This window comes from Rana temporaria, chromosome 6, assembly GCF_905171775.1.
Source record: "Rana temporaria chromosome 6, aRanTem1.1, whole genome shotgun sequence".
Lineage (NCBI taxonomy): Eukaryota > Metazoa > Chordata > Amphibia > Anura > Ranidae > Rana > Rana temporaria.
In genome coordinates, this window is record NC_053494.1 from 201,836,161 (window position 1) to 201,854,790 (window position 18,630).

Here is an 18,630-nt window from a genome sequence, read left to right on the forward strand (position 1 = left end):
ATCTTCTCCGTCGCTTCCGGGTATGGGTCTTCGGGAGCGGGCGTTCCTTCTTGATTGACAGTCTTCCGAGAGGCTGCCGACGGACGCATCCATCGCGTCACTAGTAGCCGAAAAAAGCCGAACGTCGGTGCGGCTCTATACTGCGCCTGCGCACCGACGTTCGGCTTCTTTCGGAAAATCGTGACGCGATGGATGCGACCGTCGGAAGCCTCTCGGAAGACTGTCAATCAAAATAGGAACGCCCAGTCCCGCAGCCCATACCTGGAAGCGGCGGAGAAGATGCATCTCGTAAACCGTAAGTACGGATCATATTTTAAAACAACTAGCCGATTCCCCTAGACAAAATGAGCATGAAGCTAAGGGACAAAATTGTTATGTACGGGTGAACCCCCGCTTTAAATATTCTTGGTGCCCACCCAATTTCTCCCTTTATTACTATTGAAAAAAAATTGTAAAATGTACATCCACCGTGACAGTCAATAGATGTCCAAATAATATTTATACAATTTGATATTTATTCAAATGACATCCTAACATTGGCTTTTTAAAAAATATGGTACAGCATATTGTCAATACTTAACCACTTAAGACCCGGACCAAAATGCAGGTAAAGGACCTGGCCAGTTTTTTGCGATTCGGCACTGCGTCGTTTTAACTGACAATTGCGCGGTCGTGCGACGTGGCTCCCAAACAAAATTGGGGTCCTTTTTTTCCCACAAATAGAGCTTTCTTTTGGTGGTATTTGATCACCTCTGCGTTTTTTATTTTTTGCGCTATAAACAAAAATAGAGCGACCCACGGCTGGGCACTTAAAGAGGACGTACAGGTACGTGCTTGTGTCCAACTGTGCCATTCTGCCGACGTATGTCTGCAGGAGGCGGTCCTTAACCACTTAAGACCCGGACCAAAATGCAGCTAAAGGACCCGGCCAGGTTTTGCGATTCGGCACTGCGTCGCTTTAACAGACAATTGCGTGGTTGTGCGACGTGGCTCCCAAACAAAAATGGCGTCCTTTTTTTTCCCCACAAATAGAGCTTTCTTTTGGTGGTATTTGATCACCTCTGCGGTTTTTATTTTTTGTGCTATAAACAAAAATAGAGCGACAATTTTGAAAAAAATTCAATATTTTTTACTTTTTGCTATAATAAATATCCCCCAAAAAGATATAAAAAAAAAAAAAAAAATTTCCTCAGTTTAGGCCGATACGTATTCTTCTACATATTTTTGGTAAAAAAAAACGCAATAAGCGTTTATCGATTGGTTTGCGCAAAATGTATAGCGTTTACAAAATAGGAGATAGTTTAATTGCATTTTTATAATTTTTTTTTTTTTACTACTAATGGCGGCGATCAGCGATTTTTTTTTAGACTGCGACATTATGGCGGACACTTCAGACAAAAATGCTATAAAAATGCATTGTTTACTGTGAAAATGACAGTGCAGTTTAGGAGTTAATCACTAGGGGGCGCTGTAGGGGTTAAGTGTGACCTCATATGTTTTTCTAACTGTCGGGGGGCGGGGATGGATGTGTGATGTCATTGATCGTGTTTCTCTATATTAGGGAACACACGATCAATAAAGCTGCCACTGTGAAGAACGGGGAAGCTGTGTTTACACACAGCTCTCCCCGTTCTTCAGCTCCGGGGACCGATGGCGGGACTCCAGCAGCAATCGGGTCCGCGGGTACCGCGGCCGCGGAGCTTCGGACCGCATCGCGGGCATGCGCTGCGGGCGCGCGCCTGCGACCCACGGCTGGGCACTTAAAGAGGACGTACAGGTACCTGCTTGTGCCCAGCCGTGCCATTCTGCCGACGTATATCTGCAGGAGGCGGTCCTTAAGTGGTTAAAGTGGAGTTTCCATCCCAAATTTTTTTTTTCATTATTGTGCTCATTAGACCTAAAAAATAAAAAAATACATGTTTTACTCATCTGGAAATGCCTGTTGCTATGCAGTCCCACGAAATCTGCCTTTGGAATCACCTAGGATTCTGACATCCTCTCCCTCTAATGCTCCTGGGAAATGTGTGTCATCATTTCCCAGGATGCAGTGCGCTACCCAATTATCACTCCCCATCCAAGACTTCCAGGAAGTAAGTGCTTGCAGGCTTCACAATGCCCACAAGCAAAATGGCAACGATGTGGACATAGTTTTATAAACTATCTTTTTTGAATATCTATGCGGAGCGGCGGCGGATTGTAAAATAGTAAGTGACCAGATTTATATTATAAAAACGCAGGATGAAAGGACATACATTTAAAAAATGCTAATTGTGGTTAGACAATTGCACATGTCTAATTACAGATTCAGTACTGGATACTACAGCTCTACCATTTTAAAAATGTGTGACTGTCATTGAAATTGTAAACCAACTCTGTGTATAAGGGGCCCCTTTCAACCTGAAGTGCTCCGGGCCGCCCAAGGACTAAAACTGGCTCTGTTCATAGTCCTGAAGAAGGAAGATGTTTCTGCGAAACATGTAGACTTCTTGGATTTTGTTTATCATCGAGTAACATCATCTAACAGTTACAGTATACAACAATTAGGGTTGGCTGAAGGAAATAGATGGCCTAGTGTGTGTGTTGATTGTAATTGCCGGGGGTTCATTGTATGTGCTGGTTGTACACACAAACCAAAACAAAACATTTTTGTACTCAAAATTACATTTTTTCTTATATTTTATTACCTTTTTTTAATACTGTGTTCTTTGTGCTCTATAAATGTATCATTATTGTTTTAATAATTTACTATAATGTATTAATTATTATGTGTTTATTATTATTATTATATATAGGTGGATCCTTCCCCTTTACCGTAGGTCGCATTAACCATGGTTTCAACGTGCGTCCTGATCTCTGTGCTATTCACAATAAGGAACCCCCCGAAAAATACCTTGGATCTTTCTACACAGACTCCCTGGTACATGACCCGAGAGCCCTAGAACTCCTGATCGATGTGATTGGAGAGGTGAGTTGTTGTGTCATTGTCGAGATACAATGGACCACATTTTCTAAACGTGAGCTCACCCAACAAACAGTTCCCTTACCAAAAAAACCTTTGCAGGTACATGCTTGTATTGGAGAACGTAGCCATGTTCAATAGACATGTGCACTTCGTTTAGTTCCGAATTCATTTTTTAACGCATTTCGTCAAATTCGTAAAAATATCCGGATTAAAGAAAATGCGTTTAACCACTTAAGGACCGCCTAACGCCGATATACAGGGCCGCTGATAGAAATCATGGGGCCCCATACAGCCTACCTGACGGGGCGTCTTCAGCTCCACCCCTGGTCCCGCCCCTGGTCTCTCCTTTGGTCCCACCCCTGGCCATATTGTGCTGCAGACAGTGCTACCCATGCCATGCCGCCAATGCCATATTGTGCTGCAGACAGTGCCACCCATGCCATGCCACCAATGCCATATTGTGCTGCAGACAGTGCCACCCATGCTGCCATTGGCAACACATTACGGCATTGGCAGCATAGGTGGCACTGTCTGCAGCACATTACGGCATTGGCAGCATGGGTGGCACTGTCCCTGCAGGCAGCACATGTGTTATGGGCCATAACGCATGTGCTACCTGCAGACAGTGCCAGCCATGCGCCCAATGCCATACTGTATTGTGCTGCAGACAGTGCCACCCATGACACTAATGCCATAACGCATGTGCTACCTGCTGACAGTGCCAGCCATGCGGCCAATGCCATATTGTGCTGCAGACAGGTTAGCGTCATGGGTGGCACTGTCTGCGGCACAATATGGCATTGGCGGCATGGCTGGCACTGTCAGCAGGTAGCACATGCGTTATGGGCCATAACGCATGTGCTACCTGCAGACAGTGCCACCCATGCCGCCAAAGCCATAATGTATAGATGCTGCTGCAGTAGATCTTGAATCCCCTCCCCCCCCCCCCCCCAAGCAAGTACACACCTGTTAGCCGAGCCCCAGCCAAAAGTCACTTCCTCCCTGATCCTGCAGTACTGCTGCCTGGACTCGCCGGAGTGTCAGTCTGACAGTTTCACAAACAGTCAGATGCCAGGTGCTTCTTTTTTTCCTTTCTGTCAAAGCCGCTGCTCGTCTCACTGTTTCTTCTCTCAGCTGAGTGAAGAACAGAGCAGAGCACCAAGAGCGGAGGGAGAGGAATCACTCCGCGGCACCAGGGAAGGACACGCTGGCCGGGACTTGAGTCAGCATTAGGAGCGGGCGCGGAAGAGAAGAGACCTTCTTCCGCGCCACAAATAGAAAAAATAATCCCTTCCTGCTGCCACCTACACGAACGGAACACTGAAGGTATTGCGGTATAAAAAATAAAAAAAAACGTAAAAAGCAATGCATTAAACAATGTTCAGTCAGGGCTGTGGAGGTTTTTTTTCTACATTAATTAGTTCTCTCTGGAGGTTGCCTGGGCCCCCTGCTGGCCGGGCCTGGTACAACAGGGCCAGTTGTACTGGCCTATCAGTGGCCCTGCCGATATACGTCCGCAGAATGGCACGGCTGGGCACGGGCATGTACCTGTATATCGCCTTTAAGAGCCCAGCCGTTTGTCACGCTCGCAACCCGGTCTGAAGCTCAGTGACCGCGCCCGCGGGGCCTGCGGACCCGATCGCTGCCGGTGTCCCGCGATCCGGTCATGGAGCCGAAGAACGGGGAGAGGTGACACACCTTCCCCGTTCTTCTCTGTGGCAGTGTCACTGATCGTCTGTTCCCTGTTATAGGGAGTGACGATCAGTGACACACACCTACAGCCACGCCCCCCTACAGTAAGAATCACTCTCTTAGGGAACACTTAACCCCTTAGCGCCCCCTAGTGGTTAACCCCTTCACTGCCATTGTCATTTGCACAGTAATCAGTGCATTTTTATAGTATTTTGCGCTGTGAAAATGACAATGGTCCCAAAAATGTGTCAAAAGTGTCCAATGTGTCCACCAAAATGTCGCAATCACAAAAAAAATCGCTGATCGCCGCCATTACTAGTAAAAAAAAAATATTAATATAAATGCCATAAAACTATCCCCTATTTTGTAAAAGCTATAACTTTTGCGCAAACCAATTAAAGTGGAGGTTCACCCAAAAACTCAATTTTTAACATTAGGTTGAGGCTCATTTGGTGTTTTTTTTTAAATCGAAGCTGTACTTACCGTTTTAGAGATAGATCTTCTCCGCCGCTTCCAGGTATGGGCTGCGGGACTGGGCGTTCCTATTTGATTGACAGGCTTCCGACGGTCGCATACAGCACGTCACGATTTTCCGAAAGTAGCCGAACGTCGGTGCGCAGGTGCCGTATAGAGCCGCACCGATGTTCGGCTTCTTTCGGCTACTCCTGACGCGATGTATGTGACCGTCGGAAGCCTGTCGGAAGCCTGTCAATCAAATAGGAACGCCCAGTCCCGCAGCCCATACCCAGAAGCGGCGGAGAAGATCTATCTCTAAAACGGTAAGTACTGCTTTGATTTAAAAAAAAACACCCGATTCTGCTTCCCAAAATGAACATCAATCTAATGTTAAAAAAAAATTCGGGTGAACTCCCGCTTTAATAAACGCTTATTGCGATTTTTTTTTTTTACCAAAAATACGTATCGGCCTAAACTGAGGAAAAATAAATGTTTTTTAATATATTTTTGGGGGATATTTATTATAGCAAAAAGTTAAAAATATTGAATTTTTGTTTATAGCCCAAAAAAAAACGCAGAAATGATCAAATACCACCAAAAGAAAGCTCTATTTGTGGGGAAAAAGGACACCAATTTTGTCTGGGAGCCACGTCGCACGTTGTCAGTTAAAGCAACCCAGTGCGGAATCGCAAAAAGGGGCAAGGTCCTTAACCTGCATAATGGTCCGGGTCTTAAGTGGTTAACAAACTTTTCCAAATAGTCGAAAAAAAAATTAAATAAAATTTGGGAATTTGAAAAAAATACTAAATAAAAAAAAAAACAGAAATAATAAAAAAAAAAAAATGTGCATCAGTTTTTATTAGGAAAGCAAGGGACTGGCAGGAACACCGGGGATTTCACACAAAGGAAGCAATACATAGAAAACAGGATACATATCAGGAATATAAAAATGTTAAGTTTACATAATGTATTCTTTAATTATTGTTATTTTACAACACATGCACTTACCCTGTACTATTACTCCCATCATTGCCTGTTTTTTTAAAGTTTTTCTCTAAGGCTTAGTACACACGACCGAACATGTCTGCTGAAACTGGTCCGCGGACATGTTTGGTCGTCTGTACGGCCGACCGGACCGTTTTCCAGCGGACATTTGTCCAGCCGACCGTTTTCCGGCGGACAAAAATTTCTTAGCATGCTAAGAAACTTGTCCGCTGGAACGATGTCCACCGGACATGTCCAATGGTCAGTATGACCGATCGGACATGTCCGCTGGCCCGAGAACCCGCGCATGACGTCGAAGTGATTCGATGCATGCGTGGAAGCATTTAACTTCCGGCTTCGTGCACGTCGCCGCGTCATCGTCGCCTTCACGTCGTCGTCACGTCACCGCGTATTCTGTCCGCGCGGATTTTGGTTTGATGGTGTGTACAACCATCAGACCAAAATCTCCGAGCGGACATGTCCGATGAAAACGGTCCGTGGACCGTTTTCATCGGACAGATCCGGTTGTGTGTACGAGGCCTAAGTGCTCTCATTTATCTGCTGCAACCCAAACATGCTGCAAGGGGCTTTCACATAAACCTGACCCTAGTGTGTGCATGCGTTTGTATGATTGTAGTAAGGCTATGACAGCTTATTTTGAGCAGAGACTGATCTGGATGCTCCGTGGATTTTTGTAAAGCCCAGCAGAATTGGCTTGCATCTGCAAATAAAACAAATGATAGACCCGACCTCTTCCGAAAACTGTGCAAGCTTGATTGAGCGATGTCTAAAAAATATTTAGTAAATACTGCCCCCTGCAGGATTATACGTAGCTTACAAATTGTTTTCCCTATAACACTTTTAGTGTAATACAGTAAAACCTTGGTTTGAGAGCAACTTGGTTTGAGAGCGTTTTGCAAGACAAGCAAATTTTTTAAATACATTTTGACTTGATATACAAGCGATGTCTTCATATACAAGTAGTGCCATGTCACAGATGAGTATAAAAGAAGAGAGGCGCCTCTGATGCCGTGTACACACGATCATTTTTCGGGTTGTAAACAATGAAGTTTTTCAGTTTTTTTTTTTCAACTTGATCATTAAAACGGCCTTGCCTACACACGATCGTGAAAAAAAAATGCTCTAGCAAAGCGCGGTGACTTATAACAAGTACGACGGCACTATAAAGGGGAAGTTCCATGCGGATGACGCCACCCTTTGGGCTGCTTTAGCTGATTCTGTGTTAGTAAAAGACGATTTGCGCTTTTCTGTCTGTTACAGCGTGATGAATGTGCTTACTCCATTGCGAACGGTAGTTTTACCAGAACGAGCGCTCCCGTCTCATAACTTGCTTCTGAGCATGCGCGGGGTTTTCACGTCGTTAAAGCCCACACACGACCATTTTTTACAACCCGAAAAACGACAACGTTACAAACGTCGTTAAAAAATCGTGCATGTACCGATTTTCAGAACCGAAAAATGCTCTGGAGCCCACACACAATCGTTTTTAATGACATTTTAAAAAAACTTAATTTTTTACAACCTGAAAAATGATTGTGTGTACGCGGCATAAGTGTAGCAATATGGTTACATTTTGAAGGTATGAATACGGTTACATTAATGAAGGTACAACATTTAGCAACATATTGCTACACTTAGAGGCGCCTCTCTTCTCTTTTATACTCTGGAGCTCCTGCTGGATTTTGCTTCTAAGCCCCTTGCGGAGGCTTCCATTTGTGGATGGACATTTTATGGTTACACAACCAATCACATTGCTATAATCTTTTTATATGGACTATAAACTGAAGGACTTATGAATAAATGGTTGTGAAACGAATCATTTGAGTTTCTATTATTTCTTATGGGGAAATTTGCTTTGATATACAAGTGCTTTGCATTACAAGCATGTTTCTGGAACGAATTATGCTCGCAATCCAAGGTTTTCCTGTATTTTGGAAACTGGACGAAGAACCTCAGAAGTCCTTCAGGGACAGAAAAACCTGTGACCATGTCCTAATAATAATCCAGCCACACATGGTGCTAAATTAAAACTAAACTTTAGGTATGGTACCGTATTTGCCGGTGTATAAGACGACCTTTTATACTTAAAAATTTGGCTCAAAAATCGGGGGTTGTCTTATACGCCGGATGCAGACTGCAGGTGTCCATTTTTAAAAAGCCGCGCCTCCTCCTCATGCTAAACCCTAAACAACCACTTTTTGTTACAGGTAAGCCTATAATAAGGCTTACCTGTAGCTTCCCTGGATATCTCCTAAACCTGCACAATTTAGGAGATATCCCCTGTCATCGGCACATGCGCACTGTGCCGTTGCTTCAGTAAGTGTGCCGTTACCGGTGGCTCCTGCACGCATGCGCGGGAGTGACGTCATTGCGGCTCTGGCCAACCACTCAGAACAGGCCTCGCCATGGTCAACCAAAGAAGTTGAGTGCACATGCACTTAACTTTGACGAGAAGGCCTGGTTCGCAGTCTCCACTCTAATTCATCCCAAAGATGTTAAGGTCAGGACTCTGTACAGGCCAGTCAAGTTCCTCCGACGCAAACTCGCTCATCCATGTCTTTATGGACCTTGCTTTGTGCACTGGTCCAAATTGTTTGGTGGAGAAGGGATTATGGTGTGGGGTTGTTCTTCAGGGGTTGGGTTGGCCCCTTAGTTCCAGTGAAGGGAAATCTTAAGGCATCAGCATACCAAGACATTTTGGACGATTTCATGCTCCCAACTTTGTGGCAACAGTTTGGGGACGGCCCCTTCCTGTTCCAACATGACTGCACACCAGAGCAAAAAGCAAAGCCCATAAAGACATGGGTGAGTGAGTTTGGGGTGGAGGAACTTTTTTTTTTTTTTTTTTTTTTTTTTTTTTTTTGCCACTTCAGACTTCACCACAGCGAGAGACTTGCTCATGATTTTATTCATAATTCCGTCTCTACATCTGGTTTAGCATCATTTGTGGTGTATTTCTTTTGCAAGTTTATATAATTTTTATTTTGTTTATTTGTTTATTTTTATCTTTTCCCTTTTTTTTTTTTTTTTTTTTCCTCACCGTTTAAAACTCACTCTTTTATAGTGAGTACGGAATTTTTAAAAGGTTTTATCTGCGTGACAAAGAAATACCCAACCCCCCATTTCCCCCCTCCCAAGACTAAATCCCCCCTCCCCCCCCCTACCCACCCCCGCCCTTGACCATCCCACGACTCCACTATAAGAATTCATTCCCTTAATTGAAAAATGCGTTACTATTCCTCTCTCAGGTTTTCTGCGAACCTCCAGGACTTTTTAAATTCCAACCAGGGTACCCATATATCCTTTTCCCCTACCTTGTGTTTATAGCTCCCGTATTTTAATTTCTCTCTCCTATAAGTGTCCTCTACGGAGTCGATCCACTCCCACATTTGCGGACTTTTCGCGTCTCTCCATTTAAGGGGAATCAAACGTTTCGCCGCGTTCAACAAATGAGGGATCAGTGAACCCTTATACTCCTTCTCTGGAATCTCCCCCCCATGAAAGAGCACTACCCATGGGTTATCTTCCACTTCTTTTTTTGTTATTACCTTTATAAGGGCCAAGATTTTTTTCCAGTAAGCTTTAATTTTCAAGCAGTCCCACCAAAGGTGTGCCATTGTTCCTCTAGACTCACAACCTCTCCAGCATTTCTCTGACTCTCCCCCTCTGAATTTTGCCATTTTGTCTGGGGTGGCGTACCACCTCGTCAAACATTTGAAGTTCATCTCGGCAGTTCTTACATCTACTGCCGAGGTGTGAGTCATTTTCAGGATTCTTCCTATGGTCGTTTTCCCCCTTGGGACCCCTAAGTCTGTTTCCCATTTTTGGATGTATTTAAGCGTGTCCAACTCTTCCGTTCTCAGCAAGTAACTATAGATTTTAGATATATTTCCCTTTGAGCTTTCGATGCTACACAATTGTTCCAATAAGGTATAATCCTCTTGTGACCTCAAAGGATGTGGTAGGCGCTTGACGAATGACACTAACTGCAAGTATCTCCACTCGTCGAGCGCCCTAATTCCAGTCCTATATTTAATATCGTGAAGTGACCTAATTTTGCCATCTAGTGTTATATCTTTTAACTGTGTTCTATTTGTGATCCAATTCCCCCCTACTTCTTTTGTCCCTGGGGTGAAATATTCGTTTTCTTTTAAATCGATAAAGGGTGAGTTGAATTCTGTTTTTAATTGTTTGTGCAATCTATCCCAGATCCTCCATGCATTATGAGTAATTGTGTGTGTTGAGGTGTGTAAGGATCTGTGTTGTGGTGGGTTCCAAATTAATCTCCCTAACTGTGCCCTCGCTAATGTGCATTCAATATTTATCCATCTTTTGTCCTGGGATTCTTTAGCCCATTCTATAACCCGTGAGAGGACCGAAGCATTATAATACAATCTTATGTCGGGTATAGCTAAGCCTCCATTTTTCTTGGCCCGTTTTAGGATTTGAGCGGACACCCTGTGTTTTTTATTTTTCCAAATATAGTTCATTATGAGGGAGTTAATTATTTTAATATATGACGGTGGTAGGTATATTGGGACCATTTGAAACTTGTATAGGATTTTTGGGATAAGAACCATTTTTACTACATTTATCCTCCCGAACCACGAAATTGGTCTATTAAATATGTTTTTAATTTCACTTTTTATTTCGTTGAGCAGGGGGATAAAGTTTATTCTATATATTTTCTTTATGGAATTTGCCAGTTTTATTCCCAGATATTTTATTTCTTTTTGCCATTTAAAATTATATTTCTTCCGCAGATATTGTTCTTCTTCTTTAAGAATGTTAATATTTAGGATCTCCGTCTTTTCTATATTCATTTTGAAATTTGACACCTCACCATATTGTTTTAAGGTGGCTATTAGCTTCGGGAGGGTGACTCTTGGGCTACTTATATAGAAAAGAATGTCGTCTGCAAAAGCAGATAGTTTGTGCTCATCTTCTCCAACCTCCATTCCATATATTTCTGGATTTTGTCGGACCATTGCCAGCAGGGGTTCCAATGATAAGACAAAAAGAAGAGGGGACAGGGGACAGCCCTGCCTGGTTCCATTTCTCATCTCAAAGGGTGCGGATAAAGATCCATTGATCTTGATCCTAGCACATGGGTGAAAATAAAGCGTTTTGATCCATTTGATCATCCTTGGGCCAATTCCTATACATTCTAGAGTTTGTATCAGGAACCCCCAGTCTACCCTGTCAAACGCTTTCTCAGCGTCTACTGACAGGAATAGACCGGGGGTCCCTCTTTCTTTGATCAGCTCCATGAGAAGAAGTGCCCTAACCCCATTGTCCTTTCCCTCTCTCCCAGGTATGAAACCGACCTGGTCTGGGTGAACAATGGCAGTCATCACCCCCTTCATTCGTTCGGCCAAAATTTTTGCATACAGTTTGGTATCTGCATTCAGGAGTGAGATAGGTCGGAACCCTGAGCAATTCGTATTGTCCTTTCCCTCTTTTTTAATGACAGTGATCGTAGCTGTTAATGCCTCTCTGCTCATCTCATAGTCTCGCCCCAACCCATTGAAATATTGACATAGTCTAGGGACTAAGATAGTACTAAACCTTTGTATGTAGGCCGACGTGAAGCCGTCTGGTCCCGGGCTTTTCCCTTTGGGAGTGTTTTTTAAGACCTCACTTATCTCCTGTTCAGTAATACTTTCCTCCATTCTTTCTATCTCATACTCTTCTATCTTCGGTAGATTAGTTTGCCGTAAAACTTCCCTGATCTTATCCTTTTTTTCGACAGGGTCCCTGATCTTCTGTTGGACATTGTATAGTTTTTCGTAATAGCTTCTAAAAGATTCTGCTATTTTATTCGTTGCGTGAACTAAGTCTCCATCCCCATTCCTGATTTTTTCGATAAAATTCCTGGTTTTCTTTTTTCTTACCATTCTGGCCAGGTTTTTACTAGGTTTATTTCCCCAGACATAACTTTCACTCTCTACCCTGTCTATGAAATTCTTGGTTTCTTGCCCGGCAAGGGCTTTATATTCATCCCTTGTTAAAGTTAACTTACAAGGGGTGGAGGAACTTGACTGGCCTGCACAGAGTCCTGACCTCAGCCCGATAGAACACCTTTGGGATGAATTAGAGCAGAGACTGCGAGCCAGGCCTTCTTGTCCAACATCAGTGCCTGACCTCACAAATGCGATTCTGGAAGAATAGTCAAAAATTCCCATAGACACACTCCTAAACCTTGTGGACGGCCTTCCCAGAGGAGTTGAAGCTGTTATAGCTGTAAAGGGAGGACACACTCATTATTGAACCCTACAGACTAAGACTGGGATACCATTAAAGTTCAAGTGTTCCAATACTTTTGACAATACACAGTGTACCACCAAAGTAAGGGATCAATTCCACACTGAGTAGCGATGTTAGAGATCACTACGATTTTCACTACAGTGGAACTTCGGATTGCGAGTAACGCGGTTTGGCAATACAAGCACTGTATTTTTTGAAACCCTAACTCGCTTTGCGAGAGTTGTCTCACAAAACGAGCAGGATTCAGGCCAAAGCGGTGTAAAGTACCGCATCTGGCCTGAGGTGGGGGGGGGGGGGCGCGGGATGCTCGGAAAGACTCGGAAATACGCCGCTCTCAAGCCTTTTTGAGGTTTGCCGAGGTCAGTCGATCTGTCCCCGGGCCTTTCCGTGTGTTCCCGAGGCTCTCCGGCGCCCCCCCCCCCCCGCCCCTGGCCACATGCGGTATTGCATGTCATTGAAGTCAATGTGAAGCAAATTATTTTCGTTTCCATTGACTTCAATGGGGAAACTTGCTTTGATATGCGAGTGCTTTGGATTACGAGCATTCTCCTGGAACGGATTCGTAACCTGAGGTTCCACTGTATCTGTGTTTCTTTTCAGGCCATTATTATTATCAGTGCAGTTTTATGATCATTTTGTAAATATTTATTTTATTTCAAAGTCTCTACCGCCTACTGATTAAACTAATAAAACTGATTAAACGAATAAATTACGAGGTGTATTTCTAATAATTTTAGTAGGACTTCCCTAAGACCTGAAAACTATTTTGAGGGTTCCTCCATGTTAAAGTGGTTGAGAAAGACTTCTCTAATGTAACTGCAGTATTCTCTGATGTTGACAGGGGGCGCCCCAATTTAATAGGGAACATTCTATTTTTCTGGAATTGCCCCTTTTAGAAAATGCAGTGTGACATTTTAGTTATTACAATCAGTAACTTTGTAATTAAAGTGGAGTTCCACCCATAAATATAACATTACATCAGTAGTTTTAAAAAAATGTCATTAGTCCTAAATATTTTTTTTAGATGCCTTCAAAGTGTTGTTGCTAGGCAGAATAGTTAATCTTCCCTCTTCCTGCACCTAGGTGCTTAATGCTTCCTAACCTACACCGCACAGACTCCTGGGAATATAGTGGGTGTAACTTTCCAGGAGTCTGTGCACTCCCCAGTCTCAAAGAATCATGTGACTTGGACAGCACAGGTGCTGAAACCTGATCTGACACTGCTTGTGCAGCACTGAGCATGTGCGAGATCTGCAAGGCTGAAATCCAGGAAGTCATACAGTCTGGCTTCATGATGCCCACACTTAAGATGGCCCCAGTCAATTTCTGTTTTATAAAGTCTCTAAATGCTGTAACAACCTAACAAAACGGACCTTAGTTTACAGACTAACTTTACTAGAATACATTAAGCTTGTGTATTACAGGGGTATTTATATTTAAAAAGTGAAATTGTGGCCGGAACTCCGCTTTAACAATTCATATTTTTCCTTTTTTTCCCCCCGAACAGGAAAAAGTGATGTTAGGAACTGACTATCCTTTTCCGTTGGGAGAGCATAATCCGGGACACCTTATTGAATCAATGGAAAATTTTGACATGAATTTAAAAGTAAGATTTTTTGTTTTTATCTTCATTTTATAATACAGATAAATATACTAGTATTATATTTTAGATATATAATATATGTACGATGTGTGTATATATATATATATATATATATATATAATTTCATATCTGAGAGTCTATGGGGCAGATCCTCGTAGCGTAGCGCATTCTGCAGTCCGGCGTAGCGTATCATAGATACGCCGTAACTTACAGTTTTTTTTTGGTATCCTGAAAGAATTTTCGCCGTAAGTTACGGCGGTGTAGTGTAACTTAGGCGGCGTAAGGGCGCGCAATTCAAATCGATGTGATGGGGGACAGTGTTTTATGTTAATACGCCGTGACCCAACGTAAATGATGTTTTTTTTTAACGCTGCATGCGCCGTCCGTGGGGGTATCCCAGTGCGCATGCTCGAAATTAAACCGGAACAAGCCAATGCTTACGACGATGATTTCATTCTACGCAAAGCCCTATTCGCGAACGACTTACGCAAACGACTTAACATTTTCAAAATTCGACGCGGGAACGACGGCCATACTTAAAATAGGATACGCCTCATATAGCAGGGGTAACGTTACGCCGGAAAAAGCCGAATGCAAACAACGTAAAGAAATGCGCCGGCCGGACGTACGTTCGTGGATCGCCGTATCTAGCTAATTTGCATACTCAACGCGGAATTCAACGGAAACGCCACCTAACGGCCAGCGTAAATATGCACCTACGATCCGACGGCGTACTAAGACGTACGCCAGTCGGAACGCTCCCTCATTCAGTCGTATCTTGTTTTGTGTATACAAAACAAAGATACGACGGGGGAACTTTGAAATTACGCGGCGTATCAATAGATACGCCGGCGTAATTCGTTTGTCGATCTGGCCCAATATCGTTATCCGCTTTCTGTTACTTCACACTATTTACAATACTGCGGCCTGTATTTTGCAGCCCATTCATAAAATGCAGATTCTTGTATTGAGCTTGTACTGCTCCATGGATTTCTCAGAAGAAGAGTGCGTTATGTGGCTTTCATAGGTCACATAACCAGGTTCTCCTTCTGACTTTTTTTTCATCTCTCAGGCTCCGTACACACGACCGGATCTATCCGCTGGGATTGATCCGCGGATCAGTTCCAGCGGACAAATCCGGTCGTCTGTACGGCCTAGCGGATATTTATCCGCGGAGATTCCTCGGGCCGATCGATTTCAATCGGATATAAATTTCTTAGCATGCTAAGAAATCTATCCGCTTGAATCGGCTCCAGCGGATCGATCCGGTGGTCTGTACAGACTCACCGGATCAATCCGTCCGCTCCCCTCCCTCGCATGCGTCGTAATGATTCGACGCATGCGTGGAAGTACTTACCTTCCAGCGTCGCACACGTCGCCGCGTCATCGTCGCGGCGGCGGCGCGACACGTCACTGCTGATGAATTCTGCACGGATTTGGATCCGATGGTGTGTACACGCCATCGGATCCAAATCCGGAGGAGGAATCTCCGCTGGAAATGATCCGGCGGATCGTTTCCAGCGGAGATCCGGTGGTGTGTACGTGGCCTCACTAGCATTCATTTTTATTTTGGGGCCAGTTTACACCATAGAAACGCAGTCCTTATGCGTTCCAGATGCTTTTCTGACACGTTCCAGTACGTTTTTGGTGCGTTTTTGATGTAGTCCAGATCTCACATTAAAGAGGTCCTGTCATGCTTTTTTTCTATTACAAGGGATGTTTACATTCCTTGTAATAGAAATAAAAGTGACTAGGGCTATTACCTTTTGTGTTCGATTAATCGTTTTGTTTTTTTAATCGATTAATCGACTAATTTCGATTAATTATAACGCACATACAGATCCAACAACTTTTAGCTGATCTCCTTGCAGGCTGATTCCCAGTGCAGCTACCAACCACTGGAAAAATGCATAGCAGGATACAAAAAACACACAAAGGCGGCGCTCGATGGGAATAGCATTAAAACTTTTATAGTCTTCAAGTAGGTAACAAAATAAATATTGCACTGGAGATAAAGTCGATGTAGCTACATAAACTGTAAAAATGGTGGGAGTAATACCAAACGGTAGCAAAAGCTGTCATAAAAACATGTAGCTAAGTATGATACTGGTATAAAAATGTGTACAACGATGCCACTGCTGAATCCAGATGAGAAGGGGTTAACATTAGTCCGTCGGCATGTAGATGTCCCATGAAGGGAACTATCACAACTCCCAGTGGATGGTTGTAGAATCCCAGGTTGATAGAGGGAAGTGATAGAGGAAAGTGTAACAGCCCTTGTGTGTGGATAGGAAGGTCCCGCCGGCATGCAGATATGAAGGCACAGCAAAGGAGCCCTTCAGATAGACACGGCAAGCCCCGCCGTCCCGCCGTTGCTGCAGCCCACTAATGGTGCGAAATACGAATTAAAATTCTTAGATAAGATTTTAGAAAAGAAAATTCTTTCGAAATTTGACCCATGTATGGCCTGCCTAAGTCAACCATTAGCTCTACTTATTTCTGTTGAGTGGGAACAGCCATAGATGGATTGAAGTGTAGTTGGTCCCTGCTGAAAAAAAAAAAAAAAAAATCCATCTATGGCCAGCTTTATGCCGCGTACAGACGGTCGTTTTTTGTGATGAAAAAAAACGACGTTTTAAAAAACGTCATTTAAAATGATCGTGTGTGAGCAAAACGTCGTTTTATGTCTTCAAAAAAACGACAAAAAAAAAAATTCGAACATGCTTGAATTTTTTGTGTCGTTTTTCAAAACTTCGTTTTTTGTTTCACAGAAATTGACCGTGTGTAGCAAAAAACGACGTTTAAAACGACGTTTTTAAACCCGCGCATGCCCAGAAGCTAGTTATGAAGCGAGCTTCAATGGAAAAAAGTGGTGAAACGTAACCTCGCTTTGCTAAAACATTGTGAGAAAAACGATGGTGTGTAGGCAACGTCGTTTTATTTCATGATGTTTCAAAAACGTCGTTTTATTTCATGATTTAAAACGTCGTTTTTTTTCATCACAAAAAACGACCGTCTGTACACGCCATCAGACCAGGAAGAGCCCTTTAGTGCATCTGTGCATGTCCTGGGCAATCAAAAATGGTAACACCGGTGGAGGGGGGTCATGATTAAAGTGGTTGTACACCTTTTACAACCACTTTTACCTACAGGTAAGCCTAGATTAAGGCCTACCTGTAGGCGCTCGAAATATCTCCTAAACCTCCATGGTTTAGGAGATATTTACAATAATATCGGGCGACGATGTCTATGGCGCATGCGCCATAGACAACGGCGCAGGCGCACTTTAGAAATGGCGATCGCACCGTTTCTAAAGGAGGTCATGCCGTGACTGGTGGCTCCCACATATGCGTCATTGCGGCTCCGGCCAATCACAGCACCGGAGCCACAATACCCGGAAGTAACCCCCAGGAGTGATGTTGGCCGCTAGAGCGGTGTACGAGGACGGCTGCGGGGGGCTTTGATCTGAGGTGAGTGTTACATAATGAGCTAGTATGCTATGCATACTAGCTCATTATACCTTTTCTTTTTTTTTCATGTATTTTTTGAAAAGTGGGTTTACAACCATAAGAGGATTACACTTATAATAAAAAGCTTTCTATTAACAGCATCAACACCATTTCAATTCTTATATTTTCCAGGACAAGCTCTTGGCTGCCAATGCTTTGTCTTTCCTGGGACTGGACAGGACAAACTTCGAGTGACGTCAAGCGACCAGTAATGTCGATTTCTTTACATCCTGCCATTCCACATTATTTGCACACGTTGAATGGATTTATTAAACAAAAGTCTAGGTTCTTCACCAGGTGAATAATCGACAAGCGCAGGCGTGGTCCTGGATGGAAAATGTCCCGGGGCCAAAGTGTCCCCCCCATAGAGGATCACACCTCCAAGGCTCAGTCTACTCCTCTATTGTGTAAACAGCCTCAGCCATGAAACTGGAATTGACAATGAGTCCAGGACTTTGATTGGTGGTTTTGTTGAGAACAAAAGACACATTAGCAATTGTTTCTTTGCCTGAAATGAACTTGTAAGCTTTGTGTTATCTATCTAAAAGCAGGCTTATTATTGTACACACAGAGGATTCCTCCCTTTGATTACTTTTATTGAAATTTGTTACATCGCCGTATTTACAGTCAATGATATCGCTACAGATTTTTTATTTTATTTTTAAATAATGAATTTATTGTCATTTTTGTTTCTTTATCAGCACACAACAAAATCAGAACACATGCTGTGTGTTTTATGTCTAGTTGTGTACTGCCCCATTTTCCTTGTTCAAGTATTTTATTAAAGATTGTCATAAAACATTGAATAAAGTGTATAAGAAGTTTGTAAACAAAATAAATAAATAAATCTTTCTAAAAAAAAAAAAAGAGTTTTACATCGTTGCATGAATAGTAAACTCATTACAGGAAAATATATTACTAGTTGAATGTGACATTTCCATTCTTAAACGTTTTTCTTTACAATTAAATCATGGCTGGTTTCTGCAATAAATTAGTATTATTCTATCTAACTTCTATTGTTAAAAAAAAAAGTATTATTCTATCTAAGTACTGCCCCTTATTTCCAAGGATAGTCTAATATAAAAAAATATATACAATAAAATAAAAATTCTAGTATATATCCCATAGTTAATGTA

At 42.9% G+C, this 18,630-nt stretch overlaps 1 protein-coding gene across 1 annotated transcript in view; it reads left to right on the forward strand.

Moving 5' to 3' along the window:
* ACMSD (aminocarboxymuconate semialdehyde decarboxylase) overlaps nucleotides 1–18,333 on the forward strand; it is a 67,828-nt gene extending 49,495 nt beyond the window's left edge. The window contains exons 8-10 of the mRNA XM_040358090.1: nucleotides 2,793–2,965; nucleotides 13,890–13,988; nucleotides 17,627–18,333. Coding sequence (XP_040214024.1) covers nucleotides 2,793–2,965; nucleotides 13,890–13,988; nucleotides 17,627–17,689 — 335 coding nt within the window. The 3' untranslated portion in view covers nucleotides 17,690–18,333. The remainder of the gene's footprint in view (nucleotides 1–2,792; nucleotides 2,966–13,889; nucleotides 13,989–17,626) is intronic.
* Nucleotides 18,334–18,630: the final 297 nt, after the last annotated feature.